Here is a 24,045-nt window from a genome sequence, read left to right as displayed (position 1 = left end):
CGTTGCTATGCAGGTGAGCAGCCATTACAGTGACAGTATTAGCTGCGTGTAAGAGCGGCGTATAAGACGTAATTAAACACGTTATATTTCTTTAACTAGCCGTACCCGTGCGCTCCGCTGCACCCGTTAGAAATAAATATAAAGTAATTACATAATTAAAATAGGACGTTTGATCCAAGGAACATTCGTGTTTGATAGAAGGATAAATCGTTTAATATGTTACTTAATTTAAATTGTATTTAAATAATTAAAATGCGATCATTTTGGTCCAGAGACCACTCATTTGGTACAATGACAATTCCTTCAACATGTTTCTTAATTGTTATAACATGCAACCATAGTTTAATGAAGATTGACATCATTTAGTTTTATTGTGTAAACTTTATATTACTTGCTATATGTTTCCATTGAATTATGGTAATAACTTAATTTAACCCAAGTTTTCTACGACTTCAGTAAATGGCGCTTGACCCACTATGGTTCTAAACTCTTCAAATAACTTAAATAGTGATACAGCAAATATAGTGATATGTAATTATATTTCTTTCGAAAAAGTAAGAATTCACGATCTCCTATGTACCATTGCCATGGAATGAATAAATGTGTGTTTTTCTTCCTACTAAAAAATTTTATATTTTGCACGTAGGAGTTACTGCAGGACCAACAACGCTATAATCTGAGGCGGTGCTTGAAAATGTATTATATTGTTATTTTAAAAGTCTTGTATATCCTTTAATATCTGTCCTATCAAAATTTTGCATAGAATAAAACTTATCGGAAATCATTTTTAAAGAAACTTTTGTTATGTAAAATATTTCAGAAAAATCAATAATAAGCGAGATATTTTGATTTATTTAATTCAGGCCCCCTTATAACCCCCCTTTTAAATAATGTATTTTGAATATGTCATATAGTCTATAATCTAAGTTACAACGAACTTAATTTATATTCCAATTTTCATCGAAATCCGTTCAGCAATTATTGAGTGAAAAGATAACAAACATACAGACAGACAGACAGACAGACAAAAATTTAAAAAAAGCGATTTTCGGTTTCAGGATGGTTAATTATACATGTTAACACCAATTATTTTTGGAAAATCGAAAATTACCAGAAAAATTTTGGCTACAGATTTATTATTAGTATAGATGAGTGTAGATGAGGGAAAAAGCTAGGTGAGTGACTATTATCAGATTATTTACTGACTCAAACATAGCAATTGTGAGAATTTTTATTGAAATCGCAGTTCATAGATAGAGAATGTTTCCTTGTTAGCAGATTAGAGAAACTTTAATGAGTAAAAATACTTAAGAACTTCCTTTTAAAACATATTGCTATAAACAAACAGACTAAATACTTTATCCTCTTATTGGTATTTAGGCCTGTATAATACGATTCTATGTGAAGTTAAAGCATTCTTAAGATTTTTAAAAAGTATAAAAGTTCATAACTTCTAGATTAAGTAAAATTGACTATTGATATCATAATAGGAACTAAAACAAATCTGATTTCTCACGTGAATATAAAGGAAAATCATCCCTATAATTAACTTGGGTTTAACTACAACGTGGCCAGATATTTGCATTATTTTCATTTATTTATTTATTTCTTTTTCACCGGGCTCTTTTCAATGTTGTACACGCGCCTCATAAATATGTCTCAATGATAATACAGTGACATCAAAAACGTTTTTCTTACATTTTTATTGTACACTAGCCGTACCCGTGCGCTCCGCTGCATCCGTTAGCAATAAATAAAGTAATTACATAATTAAAATATGATATTTGATCCAGAGAACATTCATGTTTGATAGAAGGATAAATCGTTTATTATGTTACTTAATTTAAATTGTATTTAAAAAATTAAAGTGCGATCATTTTTATCCAGAGACCACTCATTTGGTCATAACAATTATTTTAGAAAATACAGGAAACGAATGTACAGAATAGCCTGTCAAGTTTTCTGTGCATAAGAAGCTATTTTAATCTTACCTGTCCTCGATTCACTCAGAAGTTACTGTAATAACATTATAGCATTATGTCCATCTAGAGAAACTACACTTTCAAATGGTGAATTAATAATTAATTATAAAATCGGTTAATTTAGCTTCCGATATTACTTCATACAAACACAGAAACATTCTCTGTAGGCTACCGTATGTTTCATAACTTTCGATTGTTGTTGTTGTCCAAGGCCCCTTATAGACGAAGTCATTCGTTTTTTATTTCATTACACCGCCTTAGATGGCGTTATTGTAATTTTGAAACTCATTTATCTCATTAAATATCAGTCCTATCAAAATTTTGCATAGAATAAAACTTATCGGAAATTATTTTTAAAGAAACGTTTGTTATGTAATATTTTTCATGAAAATTAATAATAAGGGAGATATTTCGATTTATTTAATTCATGCCACCTTATAACCCCCCTTTTAAATAAAATATTGAATGCCATATAGCCCAAATTCTAAGTTACAACGAACTTAATTTATATTCAAATTTTCATATAAATCGGTTCAGCCATTATCGCGTGAAAATGTAACAAACATTCAGACAGACAGACAGACAGACAGACAGACAGACAGACAGACATATAAACAAAAATTTCAAAAAAGCGATTTTCGGTTTCAGGGTGGTTAATTATATATGTTAGGACCAATTATTTTTGGAAAATCGAAAATTACCAGAAAAATTTCGGCTACAGATTTATTATTAGTATAGATTATTTTTTGACTATAGCATGCAGGCTTTGCTTAATGGTAAATTTTAGTTGCCATGGTAATATTTTATACTGCATAGGTGCAATCAGAACATGGTTAGAAATGCAAGGAAATTATTTATGTTACTTTAGTAACGCAGAACCGCTTTATGGAGACGTATTGCACAATCGTTGTTAAGTGGATAATAATTACAGGAAGAAAGCAGATAAAAATGTAGACATAAATTATGAAAATAAAGTCTACAAAAGAAAAATGTATACTAGTACGTGTATGTTGAAAGTGGTAAACTGCAAATAACAAAAAAGATTACATGACTTTAAAAAATCTCCAATTCGCCCATATTTGTATGAAAACTACCGCCATCCCGCCAATTATCTGGAATTCTCGTTTTGTGGGATTTTTCTCGCCATCTGACAACACTGACTATAGGCCCGTCAATCAACGCATAAGCTACACGCGATGTGAACTATCGTCATGAAAGCGAGGAAATAGTAGGCCTACTATGAAATATTAAGGGCAAGGCATTTAATGACCTATAAATTGGTAAAAAATGCAAAGTAAAAAATGCATTTATGACCTAAAAATACAAAAAATGACCTAAAAAAAACAAAAAAATGACCAATAAAAAGTAAAGCATTGCCAATGAAAATACTTTTAATTACGTTAAGTACTCACTTGATTACTGAACTACATAAAATTAAAAAAAAAAAACATATTACAGTACCTTGTATTGCAGAAAATTCATTTCAAGTGCACTTTCACAACAATTTTGAATTGCAGTTAACAATCAAAACTTGGGGGAGATTTTCAAACAAAAATGATTGTCTATTGTCTGCTAGTACCGACTTATAAATGGAAAAGCTTCTCTCTACTTCAACGGAAACAATTGGAGCAAACTGAAAGCAAGCAATATCTCCTGGATTTAACTCACAGTCAGGAAGGAAACAATTTTCACCAGACAAAGCGCTGTCAATTGAACACAATGTTGCTTAGACAGTTTTTCATTTTCATTGACACTGCATCACCCACTTTACCACATGCACGGCTCAAATCATTCACCACTTTATCCACTATTTGTATATAGCTGTTCCACTAATGTCACTTGGGATTTTTCCAGTGCAGTTATGACATCAGGAAGGAATCCAAAATTAGTATTTATGTAAGAAAGTTTATCAGCAATTTCTTTATCAGCTAACAGTTCTTGCGCCTTTTTTATTGACACTGACTCACCATTATCAAAAGAATCAACCACTTTCTTCACAAAATCGAAATTCTTGCAATAATAACTGCAAGCTTGGAGCCATGTTCCCCATCTAGTCAAAACAGGTGAAAATGGCAATTGGATTTCTGGATCTTCTGTTTTGAATGCTGAAATTCGAGAGGGGGCTTTCAAGAATACTTTCTTCACGCATCCAATTAATTTATCCACTTCAGGAAAATTTGCACGTACTTCTTCCGCGACCCGGTGTAATGCATGCGCTAAACACGTCACATGTACCATTTTTGGGTACAGTGCACTTAAAGAAGCAGCTTCTTTCATCATGTAGGGTGCTGCATCTGTTATAAAAAGCAATACATTGGAATTTCGAATCCCATCAGGCCAAAGTATTCTCAATGCATGGTCAAATACTAGGCTGATCGTTGAGTAGTTGACTTTGTCCAGCTGCTCACAATGTAGTACAGGGACATCATTTTATTTTTACTTCAATTTTTATTGTACCTGAGTTTTTGAATGTACTTCACTCCCACCCCTTCTACTAATGAAGTTCCAACTCCACACAGAGCCAAGACAGCAGATAGTAAGCAGTACTGAATTACTGTGTATAGTACGTTCCAGAAATATGTTCGCGTTTTCCAGTGACGAAAGAGCTTTCAATATTGAATCATATTTTCGCACAAGTACTGTCCGTTTGCCTACGTCGCATCCCGATTTCCCCCACCTGCTTCTGCTCGCCCCTCTGTAAAAGCTGGGCTGTCTTAGCTCTTTTCTGAAAACATTAATTTCTCTTAGGAATTGGGCGTTTACGTAATATTATACAGCTGTTTAATTTAACTTAAATAAAAGGGCCTCGTTAAGTAATTAACTGTCACGTGATTTCCTCCCTTTCTACAATCGTGCGGCATAACCATTTGGACGGACAGTAGATAGCATGTCTGAGTAATTTTATATTTTCGGGTCGGGCAGAAGTGAAGATTGAATTAACAGTACGTAGAGTAGGTATAGAATTATTTCAACATGAGTTACTAGTACGAAGGACGAAACTGGCAATTGGAATTAGATGCAATAGTCTATAGTGCGATAATATGCACAAAAGAACTGAAGCCTGTATCGAAATGAACGGCCACCATTTTCAAAATTGTGTTTAAATATCCATATTATGATTATTTTTCAATTTAACTTCTTTCTCTATATTGTACGCTAATGTGCTGTAGACAGTATAATATACACCGCATAATGAATACGTTCGCATGGATAACTCACTTCGTGAGTAAAAACACTCATTGTTAATATTGTACTGCATTTTGATTAAACAAAAACATAATGAAAATTATCAAACTCAAAAGCGCAATATTTCCTAGTTTACGTAAATGGATGAACTACTTTTCTTCCCTCCTATACCTAGTAAATTGATTTGTTTGTACTGTATATTACGCCAGTATCATCGAACTCCAGTCTTGGAGAGGGGAGCAAGCGGTGTGTCCGGTTCTCTAAAGGTATAGACAGGTTAATATTAAAAATGTTAGTAAAAATAAAATGATGTCCCTGTAGAAATTGTTCTCCAGGGCTGTGTGCTTCTAAAACTCCAACAATAACATTAGCTACATAACTGGCCATAGAGTCTGTTGTCTCGTCAATGGATACGAATACATTTCTTTCTCCAATCATTTCTCTTATTTTTTTTTCAAAGTTTTGTCATAGCACCGAGCTATGTATGTTCTTCTCAATGTTCTGGGACTGGAATTAATTTTCCGGTCTCCTCTTCTAAGAAAGTTCTTAGGATGATTCAATTTGTGAAGTGAAATATCAGCCGATAGAAAAGCTTCACATAGTTTCTCACAAAATGGCGAAAACGTTGAACACGTATCCCTCAGAAGCATTTGTTGTAAGTTTACGCTGGATTTATTTTCAAGTCTCTGCAGGCCACGTTTATGTTTCTCCCGTGACATATGTTGTTCAATCGTAAACTTTTTTTCAGCAGCCACTCTCACATCGCAGATCTTGCAGAATAAAATACGACCGTCCGTTGAAAAAATATTTTCTCCATATTTTGAAACAGTGCCTTTAATTTAACACTAGCACTTTCCTTTACTTTAGGCATTTTGCTCTTGACCTGTTCACACAGACGACTAGAAACAACTGACCACCTCAATTAACAGCATAACAATGCCAGTTTACCTGGAGAAAGGAATCTCTGTGAGAGTGTGGGTAAATTCCTACAGGGACATCATTTTATTTTACTTCAATTTTTATTGTACCTGCGTTTCTGAATGTACTTGACTCCCACCCCTTTCACTAATGTCCTTGCTAACGTCAGTCACACAAACTTACGGCCGCTGTTGCTAGCAGTGAAATAAACAGTAGAGAGTACAGCGTGTTTCAGAAATATGTTGCATTTTCTATAGAAGAAAGTGCTTATATTATTGAAGTTTATTTTCACACAGGTATCGTGTGTAGCATAACTGAATTTATCTGTGTGGACTGAGCACAAGTGAAGATTAGAGTTACCGAAAGTACGGTACCCTATAATATGGTACGCTACTTAACAGCATTATTTAAACAAGAGTTTTGTTTTACTGTTTGTAGGTATGAAGGACGATGATGGAAACTGGAATTACAATACTGTATAACCGAATGTGAACAACAGTTTTTTTCACAATTTCCTGATTATATCATTACGAAATATTTTCGTAGAAATGTCATTAATCTGGTAGATAAATTTAGAGCAACAGAGTGTACAGAAAGAAAGAAAAGTGTAATATGGTCAACAAAGGTGACAGAAGATGATGTAGAAGATGCTAGAGAAAGGATGCACCGAGGTCCTAATAAGTCGGTCAAGAAGTTAGCTGTAGAAATTGGGGTTTCTTACGGAAGTGCTCACAAAATTCTCAGGAATAAATTAGGTTAGTAATATGCTGAATAAAGTAGACATTACATAATGAATATAACCGCCTGAAGAGTTGAGTTTGTGAAAAAAATTGTTACTATTTTACTGTTTTTTGATAAAATACTGTAAAGTAATGACCAAACTGAAAATCGTAATACTGTATTTCCCTGTAACATAAATGGATACACTACTTTTCTCTCCTCCTATAGCTAGTAAAATGATTTGTTTACATATTGCACTAGTAACACCAAACTCTTGTAATGGAAGGGGGGTAACAGTGTTTCCGAGTATAGCCAGGTTAATGTTAAAAATGTTAGTAAAAATAAAGTGATGTCCCTGTAGAAGTGGGCAAGTTCATTATGCCTTGAAAAATAGGGGGTACAAGCTAGCAAACATCTACTTAATTCCAAGAAATTGTATTGACAAGGAAAATACTGAATTATAATAAAAATCTCAACTCAAATACAAATAGTCACAGCCTTCCTGAAAAGTGTAAAAAATGCTCAAAATGACCTGAAAATTGCTAAAAAATGACATATCCGTAAGAAGGTTAAGAAAATGCAAAAAAATGCCCTAACGAATTGCTTTTATTTAACCCGGTTTTTAATGTCATACATTTCAATATATGCTAGCAATATTTAAACCTTCATAAGAAAAAGTTGCAAAATCATTAATTGCCTTGCCCTAAATATTACACACAGACTGGGACAATATCGTACGAACATAATTTTAATAAAGTACTTGTTATAGCCTATTAATACATGCCTTGGTCATACCCCAGCCGATGAAGGTGGCTCTTGTTCCAAAAGCTAACCTTTGACCAGGATTCGGTAACGTAACAGGCTGGATGCAGGCGGTGAAAGTGTAGGGCTTATAAAGCTACGGAAAAATGTAGATCAGTAGATGTTAGAAGAATACAAGTAATTCATTCACAATGTTCTGCAATAATCACTGTATATTTGATCTTAATACTCACTAATTAAGTGCATTTCTATAGTTACTACGCGACCAAGGCGGGACCCGTCGTGGCAGAATGAGGAACTCCGTGCTCGCTGCTTATGTTTACTGCTGGAGTGTCGTCACATCCAATGCCTAGCGTTTCAACCTGATCGCAATGCCGCATGTAGGAAGACGTGTGTTTCGTAGCCAAGCGCGGAGCATTATTTATAATGCCATAAAGTTTCGTGATGAAGAAAAGACAACTGGTTTATTCCTACCTCTATCGAAGACAACAGAGCGTGCTGCAGCTATTGTGAAGTTAAATAAGGAAACAATTAGTAGGATTAGAAAGGAAGGTAAAGATTGTGTAGAAATATCTACACCAAACAAAGTTACACGATCTCCTGCAAATGAGGTTGAATTAGACGACATGGACAACTGTATCATAAGAAGAGAACTTCATAAATATTATAGTCTGTACAAAGAGCTTTCGAAATTAGGAAAGTTGCATAAATTTTGTAAGAGGAGATAGGTTTCAAAGGGTGCAAGGAAACTTTACGAAAACTCATAGGGTTTGCATTCAAAAAATATAAAGATAAAAGGAAATATCTAATAGAACACTGTGATATAGTAGCCCGTTATTTACCTGAACGAAATATGGTTCCATACTCATTACAATGTCCACAAATGTTGGCAAGGCATAAACGTGTCAGGAGTTTATATAAATAGCAGTGCAGGTCAACGACTTGTAGTAGCCCATGCTGGTGATAATGATGGTTTTATGGTTTTTATGGTTTATGATTTCCTCATATTATGATGTCCGCAGTCCGGCCACTGTAAAATGCTAAGATAAGAAATGTATATCAAATGCAATAGCCTATTGTATAAAATACAGTACCTACTTTAGTTTACGTTACTTTTGATTCATGTTCCGTCCTTTACCAACACCGATGTTGTGGTGTTTTCTGAATAGATTCCTATGTGTATAAATGTGATAAAAACTAAACAATAAAGTTAACTATGTATACTAACATATAATGTATTAATAATAATGGAACAAGAGCTCAGTTTAGGATGTGCTTCATTTTGCATCTGATGCGGACTTTACAACACGGCCTGTGTTGTGAAGAGAATCGCAGCGCCACCAAACAAAACGGTTCCTGCCTTGGTCGCGTAGTACTGTAGTATGAGTGATACAAACACATTTATTAATTTAATGCTCGACCATGCCGAAATGTAGTAATTATACACCTGGTAGCAGTCCTTTAATGCATGTCATTAGAGTACACCTATTCATTAAAGTTCAGGTTTTCGATTATTCTCGGATATGCAATCGAAAGAAGAGGGAAACGTCACGGAGGCTGGAAATCCAATACTGTCGCAGAAGGTTATGTTCTGTTACTATAATAATTAGCGTTAATTGTAAATAATATTCAAATAAATTCAATTTGTCATCTCGTTTTTAAATTCTAAATCAATTTCCAGGTTATACATTCTCTACATTACATCAAGGTCAGTGACATTATTGTTCCTCGGAAAAAATCAATACTTTCGCTTCTGCGCACATCTCATAATTCACGAGCTATGAACAAGGTCACTTCCGATCTTCTGTCAGATACAAATAAAATGTATACTTCTGAATAATTTCAAGTTAGAAATATGGTCGAGCATAAAAAGTCGTAAGAAACTTGCCTATAATGGTAATTAAGACGCTCGTATGAAAATTATGAAACTCGCTTGCGCTCGTTTCATAAACAAACGTACTTGCGTCTTAATTACTATCATTATAGGCTCGTTGCATAATGTACTATTATAAAATTGTTTGAACTAAATTTAAGTTAAAACATAGATATCTTAGGAACATTTTTCTCAGAAATCCTTCGCACTACAGGTTCATAAAAATTCAAGCATATTTCCAATGCGATTGACTGTATTTTCCACCATTTTCATTATGTCATAAAAATTCGGTGAATATAAAAAAAATTATTTTACATCCAGAAAAAAAATCATTTAAAAATTGTGATATTTTTATACTTTTCTGGCTAGAAAATCTATAGTAATTTTGATGCCAAATTGAAAGTGGGCATGCTTCTTCACTACCATTTGAAATCGGAGTACTCCGAGTACTTTCTGAGGAAAACGTTCCAAAATTACCCATGTTTTAACTTAAATTTAGTTAATATTTTACGTGGAAAATTTGTTTATAAAATCAACTATATGAGAAAGGATGATAATATAAAAACCACAATATATCTGCAAATATTGTCTGTATGCTATAAAAATTGTAATTTTATTGTACCAGAACAATGGAAGGAGTCCATAATTGTACCTATTTTTAAAAAGGGGGACAAAACCAACTGTGGTAACTTTCGAGGAATATCACTTTTGTTGACGTCGTACAAAATTTTGTCCAATATTCTTTTGAGAAGATTAACTCCGTACGTAGATGAAATTATTGGGGATCATCAGTGCGATTTTCGGCGTAATAGATCGACTATTGATCAGATTTTTTGTATTCGACAGATAATGGAGAAAAATGGGAGTATAAGGGTACAGTACATCAGTTATTCATAGATTTCAAAAAGGCATATGACTCGGTTAAGAGGGAAGTATTATATGAGATTCTTATTGAATTTGGTATTCCCAAGAAACTAGTTCGATTAATTAAAATGTGTCTCAGTGAAACATACAGCAGAGTCCGTATAGGTCAGTTTCTATCTGATGCTTTTCCAATTCACTGCGGGCTAAAGCAGGGAGATGCACTATCACCTTTACTTTTTAACTTCGCGCTAGAATATGCCATTAGGAAAGTTCAGGATAACAGGCAGGGTTTGGAATTGAACGGGTTACATCAGCTTCTTGTTTATGCGGATGACGTGAATATGTTAGAAGAAAATCCACAAACGATTATGGAAAACACGGAAATTTTACTTGAAGCAAGTAGAGCGATCAGTTTGGAAGTAAATCCCGAAAAGACAAAGTATATGATTATGTCTCGTGACCAGAATATTGTACGAAATGGAAATATAAAAATTGGAGATTTATCCTTCGAAGAGGTGGAAAAATTCAAATATCTTGGAGCAACAGTAACAAATATAAATGACACTCGGGAGGAAATTAAACGCAGAATAAATATGGGAAATGCGTGTTATTATTCGGTTGAGAAGCTCTTATCATCCATTCTGCTGTCGAAAAATCTGAAAGTTAGAATTTATAAAACAGTTATATTACCGGTTCTTCTGTATGGTTGTGAAAGTTGGACTCTCACTCTGAGAGAGGAATATAGGTTCAGGGTGTTTGAGAATAAGGTGCTTAGGAAAATATTTGGGACTAAGCGGGATGAAGTTACAGAAGAATGGAGAAAGCTACGCAACACAGAACTGCACGCATTGTATTCTTCACCTCACATAATTAGGAACATTAAATCCAGACGTTTGAGATGGGCAGGGCATGTAGCACGTACGGGCGAATCCAGAAATGCATATAGAGTGTTAGTTGGGAGACCGGAGGGAAAAAGACCTTTAGGGAGGCCGAGACATAGAAGGGAGGATAATATTAAAATGGATTTGAGGAAGGTTGGGTATGATGATAGAGACTGGATTAATCTTGCACAGGATAGGGACCGCTGGCGGGCTTATGTGAGGGCGGCAATGAACCTTCGGATTCCTTAAAAGCCATTTGTAAGTAAGTAAGTATATATTCAAATGTTGAAGGGTTATAGCAAAATTTCTTCCCTTATTTCACTTATACACAACAGCCATACGCTCATAGTACACAGTCCTCTTAAATAATTTCTGTCACTAGAAGAAAAGGCTTCCAGTATTTGACTAATTTTATTTATTATTTCTTTATTTAATTATTTAGAATTTCGATATCATTAATATCTAATTACAATATTTGAGATATTTGCAAAGGAGATTACAACTTTGTTTCAAAGCTGGAGTCTTGGTACCCACTTAACTGCGATTGTCAGTGTTAGATATGCAGTCTACTCCACTGTGGAGAGAATATATAGCACTGTACGGTATATATACAGTACTTACTCTTGCGATCCCGATGTCGAATTTCCAATTATAAACACCGTTGTTTATGAATTTCGGATGAATTGTTATGGTCTTTACGCATTTTGTAAGAGCCTTCGGGTCATCCCAAATGTAGAATCCAGCCTTCACAAACCATTGCTTACTTTCCCTTGAAAAGAGAAAACACATGAATGAAAGAGTCTTGGAACTTCAGGAGATCAGAAAATGTAGCACCGAAAATTACCAGTCACATTCTAATCTCGGTACATTTTGCTCATAAATAGTGACACCGTAAAACGGCGAGTGAAACACTTTAAAGCGGTAAAAATACTGTAAATCATGAAAAATGTCATTATTCAAATACCGGTATGTAAATCGTGAAAAACGTTGTTATTTATATGTGTAAATCGTGAAAAACGTTGTTATTTATATATGTAAATTTTTCGATAAATGAAACTATTGTACTTCCTGGAAAAAGTCGTTATTTGAAACGTAAATTGTGAAAAAAGTCGTTATTGAAACGTGTATAATTATGTGGAAATAAAACTACTGTAATTAAATAGAAAAGGATTTATTCAAACATGCAAATGGCGAAAAAGTCCTTATTTAAGTACATGAATCGTGAAAAACATCGTTCTTTAAATATGTAAATTGTGCAGTAAATATAACTACTGTAACACGTGAAAAAAGTTATTTAAATATGAACTGTAAAATAAGGTGCTATTTAAATATGTAAATTAAGCGGGATATGAAACAAATGTATCTCGTGAAGAAAGTCGTTAGTTAAATAAGTAAAACTTGAAAAAAAATCGTTATTTAGATATGTAAATTATGAGGTAAATGAAACTACTATAATTCGTGAAAATGTAGTTATTTAAATATGTGAATTGTGAGGTAAATAGGACTCGTGTAATTCGTGAAAAGTCGTTATTAAAATATACAAATTGTGAAAAAGACTTTATCGAAATATTTAAATCTTGAAAAAGTCGTTATTTAGATAAGTAAAATAAAACTACTGAATTCATTAAAGATGTCATTATTTAAATAGGTAAATCGTGAAAAAGTAATTTAAATATCGGTATGGAAGTTGAGCTCTACATGAAACCAATAGTTTCATTTATCACAACTATTTACATAGTTCAAGAACAAATATGTAAATGAAACTCCTGTATTTCGTGAAGAAAGTCGTTATTAAAATAAATACAGTTTGAAAAGAATTATGTAAATTGTGCGGTAAATAAAACTATTGTCTGTATAAGTGCAGCGCCGAACCGGTGCGAGATAGGACACACATTGCTTAATGAAAAATGTTTCTTTTATTACCCTCTATCTACCATATTCTTCTGTAAAATAAGTTCTGCATCACCCTGTATAGACCTTAAATTTTTTTAGTAGGTTATTTTACGACGCTTTGTAAAAATCTTAGGTTATTTAGAGTCTGAATGAAATGAAGGTGATAATGTTGGTGAAATGAGTCCAGCATTTGCTCATATTGGGTTGAGGGAAAACCTCGGAAAAAACCTCAACCAGGTAACTTTTCCTGACCGGGAATCGAACCCGGGCCACCTGGTTTCGCGGCTAGACGCGCTGACCGTTACTCCATAGGTGTGGACCCTTAAATTTTTCCAATGGCCAATTACTAATAGCACATTATTATGAAGGTTTATGATTATGTGTTAAGAAGAGTGGCCCGTAAAATTTGATCCTGGAAGAACAACAACAGCAGCATATAGAATATTGCAAGAAAGGTCTTACTAATAAAAACTCTTATACAGTCTTTTAACTGTCTTATACAGGGACATCATTTAATTTTTACTTCCATTTTTATTGTACCTGAGTTTTTGAATGTACTTCACTCCCACCCCCTCTACTAATGACGTTCCAACTTCCTCAATACAGAAGCAAGTCCGCATGTAAACACTACTGAGTTAGTGAGTATAGTACATTCCAGAAATATGTTCGCGTTTTCCAGTGACGAAAGACCTTTAAATATTGAATCATATTTTCGCACAGGTACTGTCCGTTTGCCTACGTCGCATCCCGATTTCCCTCACCTGCTTCTCCTCGCCCCTCTTTAAGAGCTGGGCTGTCTTAGCTCTTTTCTGAAAACATTAATTTCTCTTAGGAATTGGACGTTTACGTAATATTATAGAACTGTTTAAAATAACTTAAATAAAAGGGCCTCGTTAAGTAATTAACTGTCACGTGATTTCCCCCCTTTCTACGATCCTGCGGCATAACCACTTGGACGAACAGTAGATAGCATGTCTGAGTAATTTTATCTGTGCGTGTAGGGCAGAAGTGAAGATTGAATTTACATTACGTAAGGTACTCTTTTATAGAGTAGGTACAGAATTATTTCACATGAGTTACCAGTACGAAGGACGAAACTGGTAATTGGAAATAGATGCAATAGTCTATAATGCGATAATATGCACAAAAGAACTGAAGCCTGTATCGAAATGAATGGCCACCATTTTAAAAAATGTGTTTAAATATTCATATTATGATTATTTTTCAATTTAACTTCATTCTCTATATGTACGCTAATGTGCTGTAGACAGTATAATATACACTGCATAATGAATACATTCACATGGATAACTCAGTTCGTGAGTAAAACACTTATTCTTAATACAGTATTGTATTTTGATTAAACAAAAACCTAATGAAAATTATCGAACTCAAAATCGCGATATTTTCTACTTTACGTAAATGGATGAACTACTTTTCTATCCTCCTATACCTAGTAAAGTGATTTGTTTGTGTTTTACTCCAGTATCTTCGAACTAAAGTCGTGGAAGGGGTAGCAAACTGTGTTTCCAGTTCTCTAAAGGTATAGCCAGGTTAATATTAAAAATGTTAGTAAAAATAAAATGATGTCCCTGTATTTAAACAGCGAATAGCTCGTTTATAAGTCCTTTAAATAAATTCCTGACTAATAATCGCTACATACGTCGTGTATAACAGTACAGTTGTTATACAGGTACGTCATAGTTTCGTTATTATTTTATTACAAAGGTAACAGAATAGCTGAGATTCTTTATTGCAATCTATAGTGTGTGTTAGTATGCCGCACTAAGTATATCGATAATATAACTGGGTCTGATCGATTACCACGTTATATTTTGATCTTAGAGTTCAGCTGCAACAATATTATTCTAATTATTTTGTGATCTTTGTTTTGTTTTTCTGTGGTTACAAGGCAACCATCATCATAAAATGAGAATTAATAAGAACAGCTGTTAAAAGGCGGCCATTTTTCCCCTCTATATATAACACTTAAACAGTGGATTGCGTGTGTGTAATTTTATTATTGCGAAGCAATTCCCAATATATAGTTACTTATATGATGCTTATACATCCATTGCTTATGTATGTTTTATTACAGAGATCGGAACTTTGGCAGAATGCCATTTTAAATATGTTAAATCGATCTTCATTTTGAAAGTAAATCTGTACGAGTTATATCTTTGTGATTGAAACGTCACAGTTTTATGTTGCTCTTTTCTTCCTTTTTTAATATAAATGCCTAATTTACAAAATAAATGCTTTTTTGCTTCTATTTGATTGTTTATTTACTATTTATTAATTTATTATTAAAATTGCCTACAGGTATATTTTAATTTATTTCTATAACCGCTGCAATGAAAGTGACTTTACCAAATGTATATTATTGTCTTTCAGTCAGTTCATTTTCTCTTTGCAACAGTGAGTGCTGCCGTGCAAAAATGTATAACATGAAGCGTTTTAATTATTGCTTGTAGTTATTTGACAAGGCAAAAATGAGTGCGGGTCTAACGTTATTTTTAACAGTTATTTTTTTTTAAGTTTTCATTGCGTCGTTGTTGTAGCTAGCTAAATATTTCATATCGCAGCATATCAGTACAATTAAACAAACAAACGCACTTTCCAAGGCTACTGGGAAGAAGATTTCTTTGCTTCCAACAGTAATTGCAACATCGAGTCGAAAATCTCAATTTTCATCAGACTTATGTAAGGCTTTTCTTGCTCCCGAAATCCCTTTGTGGAAAGTGCAAGGTTAAGGGTCTAGTGCAAGGTTTTTGTAATTGCCTTTTATGGCGTATTTTAGCTCTTTATAATGCTTTTTTGCCTGCCTATTTTAATGATTCATAATGCCTAAACGTCCGGTCTCTGCTATTAGTGACGTTTTTGTCCCAATTCCGCATAAGTCGACGTAGATAGTGATTTATTAGTCAGGAATTTACACACGACTTATAAACGAACTATTCGCTGTCTAAGTATAAGAGAGTTAAACGTCTTTATAAGAGTTTTTATTAGTAAGACAGTAGCTGTATAAATAAATCAATTTATCGGACTTTCTTATCGAATCCATAATCGGGAACAAAAACTAGAGCCAATATTTTGTCCTCTTTGATGATAGAACCAAAGCGAGAGTTCCTAATATTAGATATTTATAAATCTGTGACATGATGTAGTAACCCAGAAATCTATCATAATTTAATTGAGGTCTGTTTTTGACGATTTTATAATCTCTAAGTGGATTAATATTAATTATTCTCCTTACGTTCTTTACACCGGTATGTATTTAAATAGTGGAGAGAGAAGACAGGTATAGATCATGCGCTATACAGACTGCTCAGGGTTACAAAATAGACTGTAGAAATCACTTACGAGTCTTCAAGACAGCGAGCGCTTGTGAGTATGTGAAGATTGTCGATGATCGTGCCTGTACAATGTAATCTTTTATCTATTACCATAGCCACCTAGAACAGTAAAACGAAAAATGTGTTACAAAAATAACAGATACTTCGTCATTGTACGTACAATCCCCCCAAAAAGGAATGAGACGACTCTTGGTGAAGGGAAAGTCTATGGAACGGAATGGAATTTATAGGATGGGGCACTACGACCCAGCACTGCGACCTTTTACGATCTATTGCGCTAATCTTCAAGCTAGGCGCATTCCAAACCCACACCGGCTGACCACACTAACAAGGGAAGGGTTTCGGCTCGAACAGGAATTTTTGGTTAATAATTTGTACAGACGCTTACTTCACAATGGTGATGAAGACCGTAAAAACATTCATTTGTGTAATTCTCCGTTTGGTTGGTATTGGTCAATACACTTCTTTAAAAATGTACCTACATGAGGATTCTCTAAAAAAATGCATGAAACAGCATGGAGTAGAGCAATACGCACAACATACAGAAGCAACACCTGAACTATCTTCTGAACCACACTCCAGTGCTGAAAAATCAAATGCCACCTGAATTACATTTTTGAAGTCCGAAACTTGTTCACAAATCACGTAATCAGCTGACTGCCAGGAATACTGAAGCATAGGGCGGTATACTGAAGCAGACAACTGGTTATGAATAACAGAGTGCATTTTCATTATAAACACTCGATTTCCCAAGTTAATTTCTGGATTTTCAGCAAGAGTCCTTATGTAATCTGTTATCCTCCGAGCATTTTTTTGTATTGTCTGAGGAAATAGATATCCAGTGGCTGGATATATTTAGTTTTTTAGGTGGAATGATCATGTCCTACCCTTGGAATGATTAATTTATTAATGTTGCGTCCTTGTGCGCATTCAATGACACACACAACAATGCATACTTTTGATTAGCTGCAATATTTTCAGACAGAACGTTGGAGAAAAATGTTCTTAAATGGGCTTTAGACACTTTACCACTCGCATTAGCTTCTAGGCTAGGCTAGGCTTCCGGGTAAGGTGTGCCATCCCCTTAACTTGTGCAGTGCTCTAACAGACAAACCACACATTTCACAAACGAATGCTTTTGGGAGCTTTACAGAGATGTAAAGTTGGGCCTGTAAATAAATTTTGGATACGAAATTTTTGTTCGAGCCGAAATCCTTCCCTTGTAAGGTTCGCTGCGTAACCAGGTTTCGAGAAGGGAACTTCACTCCTCGCTAGGCAAGCCCCCTTCGTGCGTCGCAACTTGGCGATCGGAGAATGGTATGGAATGATGATGAAATGGAGAAAAGTTGACGGAATGATATGGGTGCCTAATATGGGGAAACGGGAGAACCCTGAGAAAATTCAACAGCGACCTTGTCCACCACAAGTGTCACTATGGATTTTCAATGATAAATCCCAGGCCTGGCCCGGACTCGAACCCGGACTCTTGCAGGAGTGTGAAAGCCTAAGTTATAGAGCGCAGTTCAGACGATATCGACGTTGCTCCGCAGGAAGAAATCTTCCCGTGCATGCGTATTATCACTCTACTCCAAAGTGCACAACAGTGCAAAATTTTATCAGTTGTCTGCTTAATCTTGTGCCTCACTATGACCATACTGTTATTTTAGGCGATTTCAATACAAACTTATTAAATTCAAGTAATTACGCTACAGTTCAACTTAAGAACATGTTTGAGTCTTACAATATATCCATCCTTCCTTCCGCAGCTACCCACCACACCCAGGAATCGGAGACACTTCTTGACATTATTGCCACGACTAATCCTCAGTTAGCATTAACGAATGGACAACTACCAGCGCCGGGTATCTCAGCACACGACATAATCTTTCTAGAATATTCCTTGTATTGTCCAAAATATAAACCTCACATCACATCATACCGTGACTTGAAGCATATTGAGCATGATAAATTAATCAACGATGCACTTAGCCTGCCTTGGACTGAAGTGTGGAATTTACCAGACATTGACGACAAAATCGAAAAATTTAACGACCTAGTAATCCAGTTATACGATAAACACGCACCCTTGAAAACCAGACGAGTTGGTAGACGCCCTGCGCCTTGGATGTGCGATGCCATAAAATTACTCATGACAGACAGAGACACTGCTTATCGTAAATACAGACGGAGCAAGGACGAATTAGATTTTAATACTTACAAAGTTTTAAGAAATAAATGTAATCAAGCAGTAAGAAATGCTAAATTACGCCATGCACATTCCCTTATTATACCTTCGGTCAGTGCGAAAGAATTGTGGCGTAACCTTAATAACCTGGGTCTAACAAAAGCAAAGCCTCGGGTAGATAACATCAACTTGTCACTCAATAGCCTAAATGAACATTTCGTCACTGCTCCACCTGAACCATTACATAAAAAAGAGACTCTTGAATTTCTCAGATCTTGCCCCCAACCTGTATGGGATAAATTCTTCTTTAAATACATTAACCCGACTGACGTAATGAAGACGCTGCGATGTATGAAATCTAAAGCCCAAGGTGTAGACAATATAAATATCACTCTCCTGTATAAAATAATAGATGTGATTCTGCCGACCGTCACCCATATATTCAACGCATCTATTATGACTGGGTCCTACCCCTCACTCTGGAAAATGGCATTAGTGAAACCTTTACCTAAATCTAACACACCTTCTACAGTAAACCAATACAGACCGATATCAATTCTTCCCACTCTTTCAAAAGCATTAGAACATATTGTACACGGACAACTTACGAACTATCTCGACGAACACAAACTCCTCGATGACTATCAATCGGGTTTTAGGCATGGACACAGCACTACTACAGCCCTACTTAAAGTGACCGAGGACATCCGTGAAGCTATGGATAGGGGTGAAGTAACGGCACTAACTCTTCTCGATTTCAGCAATGCCTTTGGTTCTGTTGATATCGACTTGCTTCTTGCAAAGATGAAAACTTTGCACCTATCAGACAATACCTTGAGCTGGATGGACTCCTACCTACGGGACCGCCAACAGTGTGTTTCACTTGATAATCAATTCTCCCAATGGCGATACACAAAGGCGGGAGTGCCGCAGGGCTCCGTATTAGGACCACTACTTTTCTCTATCTACATTAATGACGTATCAAAGAACTTACAGTATTGCCGATATCACCTCTATGCCGACGACCTACAACTTTACATACATTCCAGACCCAATACGATCAATGAATCGATTGACAAGTTAAATTGTGACCTAGCCACTGTCTCCACTTGGGCGGCCAATTTCGGACTCGCACTTAACCCAAGTAAGACTCAAGCCATAATTATTGGACATAAGCGTGTAGTTAACTCCCTTAATAACAGTAATCTTTCAGTTGTTACCCTTAACAACACGCTAATCCCTTATTCATCTGTCGTAAAAAATCTTGGCTTCTTTTTTGATAATAATCTAAGTTGGAATTTTCAAGTTAAAGAAACGATAAAGAAAATCTGTTCCTCCTTTCACTCTTTGAGTCGCTTGAGAAACTTCTTGCCCCAGCAACTAAAACTTACCCTAGTACAAGCCCTAGTAATGCCGCACTTCGATTATTGTGACGTTTTGTTAAGTGATCTAAGTTCTGAACTGTCAGTCAAGTTACAGCGAGCTCAGAATATGTGCATCAGATACGTGTGCAACATCCGACGATATGATCACATATCACCGTCCTTCGCAAGTCTCTCGTGGCTCCGACTTAAAGAACGCAGAACTTTACACTCTTTGTCTTTACTCTTTCGAATTCTGCACACCTCAACACCAAATTACCTTTCGTCTCGTTTCTCTTATCTATACTCTAACCACGACGTAAATACCAGATCACTTATCTGTGGCACGCTAAATATACCTCTTCATAGAACATCTTGTTATTCCTCATCTTTTACAATATCCACCTCGCGTCAATGGAATTCCTTGTCACAAAGTATTAGGGGCTGCAAGACAACAAACACCTTTAAGAACAGCTTAAAAGATAACCTTATTAGCATTTCACTCCAATCATACTGATTTAAAATATTACTGACTACACTGTTGCTTTTTTTCTTTAGACATCATCCTGATTGTGCTGCATTTTCAAAATTGTCTCATAATAATCTCTTTCTATTATCTAATATAATTTGAAATATATTAACATTCTATGTATTTTAGTTTAATTCTGCTACCCTGTTTATTTCAGTGTTTAATTAATAGTTCATAGTATTTTGTTGTTTAATTCGTAAATAACTCTTGTATACATGTAACTCTCATCTAAATCAAATTGTTGAATTCTTTGTAAGTTCATGCATATGTATATACACTTTTTGCTGGTTGTGTGGAAGAGAAGGCCTTACGGCCTTAACTCTGCCAGCTAAAATAAATCATTATTATTATTATTATATATTTCTGATACATGTCTCTGTTTACGTCCATCACATTTTATTTTTTATGAAAGTATACAAGGTACAGTGCTACACAGAAGTCACTTGCCAAAAAGGGATAAACAATGCTAATTTTGAAATGAGAAATGTAAGACTGTGACAAAAAAATACAAGGACCAATACAAGGACCATCAAAAGCACAAAGACATGGACCACGATAAGGATCACGACATGGACTACGACAAGTATCACAACACGGACCACGATAAGGACAATAACAAATACAAGGAGAATGATGAGGACCATTACAATAAAGAAAGCACAACGGCAAAGACAACAAGGATCACGATAAGGACCACGACAAGGACAAGAAGAATCATGATAAGGACATAATAAATGTAAAGAGGGATCACTATAATGACAAATAGAAGGACAAAGAAAAGGACCATGATAAGGAATCACGACATGGACCATGACAAGGATCACGATAAGGTCCATGACATGATTAGGCCTATTTGGGAAAGTTGTGATTCTGTCAAAGATGAACTTGGGTGGATCTTAGATGAACGAAAGGTGGAGAGAAAGAAAAATAAAGAAACGAAAGAAATATAGAAAGAAAGTGAACGAAAAAGAAACAAAGAAAAGAAAATAAAGGCACAAAGAAAGATGAAGCTTTCGCTGCTGCTATCACCATTCCCAAAGTTACAAGGTGCAATCAATATATTTCCGAACTGCACTTGTATTTATTGTACCATTAAACATACATGCACATAATTGAAGATCATTGTTTTCATGTCTGTTGAGTCAGTATAACAAACAGCGTGAAATTATCTTTAAGAACTGAGCTTCTACACATGATTTTGTGCAAACATGTCAAGGACATATTGCGAGTTTTTCTGGAGTCTCTCCATATACGCCTTATGGCTAGTCTTCTTCTCTGCCTTTCAAGTGATGCATTTAGTACAGATACCAGGCGTTCCTCTCGTTCTAGATAACTTCTTCGTTTCCTATGTCCTGTGTGTTGCCTACATTATGGGCAGTCCGGAAACTTATTGATTGTCCCTTGTATGTCAAATAGTGTTACTACTTAGAGAAGAGGTCACGTTTGAACTAGATCTCACTGCTGATGAAGCATATAGGAATTAACGACGTTTCAAAGGTTGGTTACAACTTCGACTTCAGGTGAAAAAGGGGGAGGGATGAGAAGTCTGTTTTATTCCATTACTACCTTTTTCTGTTATATGTAGAACATTACGCTTACCACAAATGGGAACTCCTTTTTCGTGGCATTCCTTCCACCAACTACTCTCGGTTCTATAGGATTTTGTGCTGCTACTAAGCTGAAATCTGTAAATACATTCCAGACAACGAGAAATGCTTTAAGTGTACAATACCTACAAGCGGTAAGACAATGTTAATAGAGACGTAGACAGGAAAACGGAAGGCTGCATGCACGTAGATGATGGCTGCAATGTATAGGTATGCCTTCTGTCTCATGCGTTATGACTGTTTTGGATGAAAAGTTTAGTTGGAATGTGTTATGACAAGAAATTAATCTAATCTCCAAACCAAAGGCCATTACATTCTATGGTTTTGAGCCACATTTCAACGCGGCATCAGTTTCTGAACTTTCATGTGAAGAATTCAACAAATTTCAACCATTTGGAAATTTCATTGCCTTGGATTGAAACAGATGAGTCTTGCCTTATGCCTTAAGCCTTAATAAACCTCTTTATATGCCTTAATGAACGTCTCGATTATCGTTCAGAGCTGCTGTATTCAGAATTTAACGATGTATTACTGAATTTCGTACAAAAAACCGAAACATATTTAATTTATATTCACATAAATAAGGTACCAGGGGGTATTAAGGCCCAGCATGTTATATGGCCCACTATCTAGTTTTGCCAGTAATTATACACTTTTGCAAAAAAAAAAAAAAAAAAAAAAAAAAAGCAACAGCTCTTAAGAGACCTAATTCTTCCTGTCTTAAGAGCTGTTGCTCTTTTTTTGCAAAAGTGTATAACTAATGGCAAAACTAGGTAGTGGGCCTTATAACATGCTGGGCCTTAATACCCTCCGGTTCCTAATAAAACCAAAAGATCAGACAACATTTGCTTAACAGTTCCTAAATGTAGCACATAATCACAGTAGCAACTTCGGTCCAAGACTTTATAACATGATAATAGATAAATTCCCAAACATGCAATTTGCTAATACTCCTTATTCCAAAAAAAATCTATTAAAAATTGCTGTTAACAGAGAAAATTTAAAGTTCAATTACTGTAGATAAGTGTTTTTGTTCTTCTTTTTTTCTTTTATTACTTTTTAATTTGTTATTCAATAAAATGTCTTACCATTAACTTATGTGAAATGTCCCCTGAGCACGAGTATGTAACTTAGTCTTTCTGGGGGTGCTAGAGAGTTCTTATAAAAAATCAATATGTATCTTTGTTCTGGCAATAAAGTATTAATGTTATTATTATTGTTATTATTATTATTATTATTATTATTATTATTGTTCTATATGGTTGTGAAACTTGGACTGTCACTTTGAGAAAGGAACAGAGTTAAGGGTGTTTGAGAATAAAGTTCTTAGGAAAATATTATGGGCTAAAAGGGATGAAGTTACAGGAGAATGGAGAAAGTTGCACAACGCAGAACTGCACACACTGTATTCTTCACCTGACATAATTAGGAACATTAATTCAGACGTTTGAGATGGGCAGGACATGTAGCACGTATGGGCGAATCCAGAAATGCATATAGAGTGTTAGTTGGGAGGCCAGAGGGAATAAGACCTTTGGGGAGGCCGAGACCTAGATGGGAAGATAATATTAAAATGGATTTGAGGGAGGTGAGGTATGATGATAGAGACTGGATTAATCTTGCTCAGGATAGGGACCGATGGCGGGCTTATGTAAGGGCGGCAATGAACCTCCGGGTTCCTTAAAAGCCATAAGTAAGTAAGTAATTATTATTATTATTATTATTATCATTATTTTTATATTATATTATATTATATTATATTATATTGAATAAGGTGCTTAGGAAAATATTTGGGGCTAAGCGGGATGGAGTTACAGGAGAATGGAGAAAGTTACACAACACAGAACTGCACGCATTGTATTCTTCACCTGACATAATTAGAAACATTAATCCAGACGTTTGAGATGGGTAGGGCATATAGCACGTAC

The 24,045-nt window shown here is 35.1% G+C and overlaps 2 protein-coding genes across 4 annotated transcripts in view; one reads left to right on the top strand and one right to left on the bottom strand.

The window, feature by feature from the left end:
* Nucleotides 1-24,045, top strand: part of BBS9 (Bardet-Biedl syndrome 9) — a 399,441-nt gene that overhangs the window by 584 nt on the left and 374,812 nt on the right. The window lies entirely within an intron of this gene.
* The window catches only part of LOC138693066 (trypsin 3A1-like), a 30,408-nt gene that overhangs the window by 5,422 nt on the left and 941 nt on the right, over nucleotides 1-24,045 (bottom strand). The window contains exons 2-5 of the mRNA XM_069816634.1: nucleotides 22,110-22,195; nucleotides 16,443-16,534; nucleotides 11,808-11,955; nucleotides 7,591-7,704 (exon numbers count right to left, since the gene is read on the bottom strand). Of these exons, the coding sequence (XP_069672735.1) occupies nucleotides 7,591-7,704; nucleotides 11,808-11,955; nucleotides 16,443-16,534; nucleotides 22,110-22,195 (440 nt within the window). The remainder of the gene's footprint in view (nucleotides 1-7,590; nucleotides 7,705-11,807; nucleotides 11,956-16,442; nucleotides 16,535-22,109; nucleotides 22,196-24,045) is intronic.

This window comes from Periplaneta americana, chromosome 17, assembly GCF_040183065.1.
Source record: "Periplaneta americana isolate PAMFEO1 chromosome 17, P.americana_PAMFEO1_priV1, whole genome shotgun sequence".
NCBI classification, from domain to species: domain Eukaryota; kingdom Metazoa; phylum Arthropoda; class Insecta; order Blattodea; family Blattidae; genus Periplaneta; species Periplaneta americana.
Note: the sequence above shows the minus strand (reverse complement) of the source record. Positions and strands in the feature narration are given on the sequence as shown.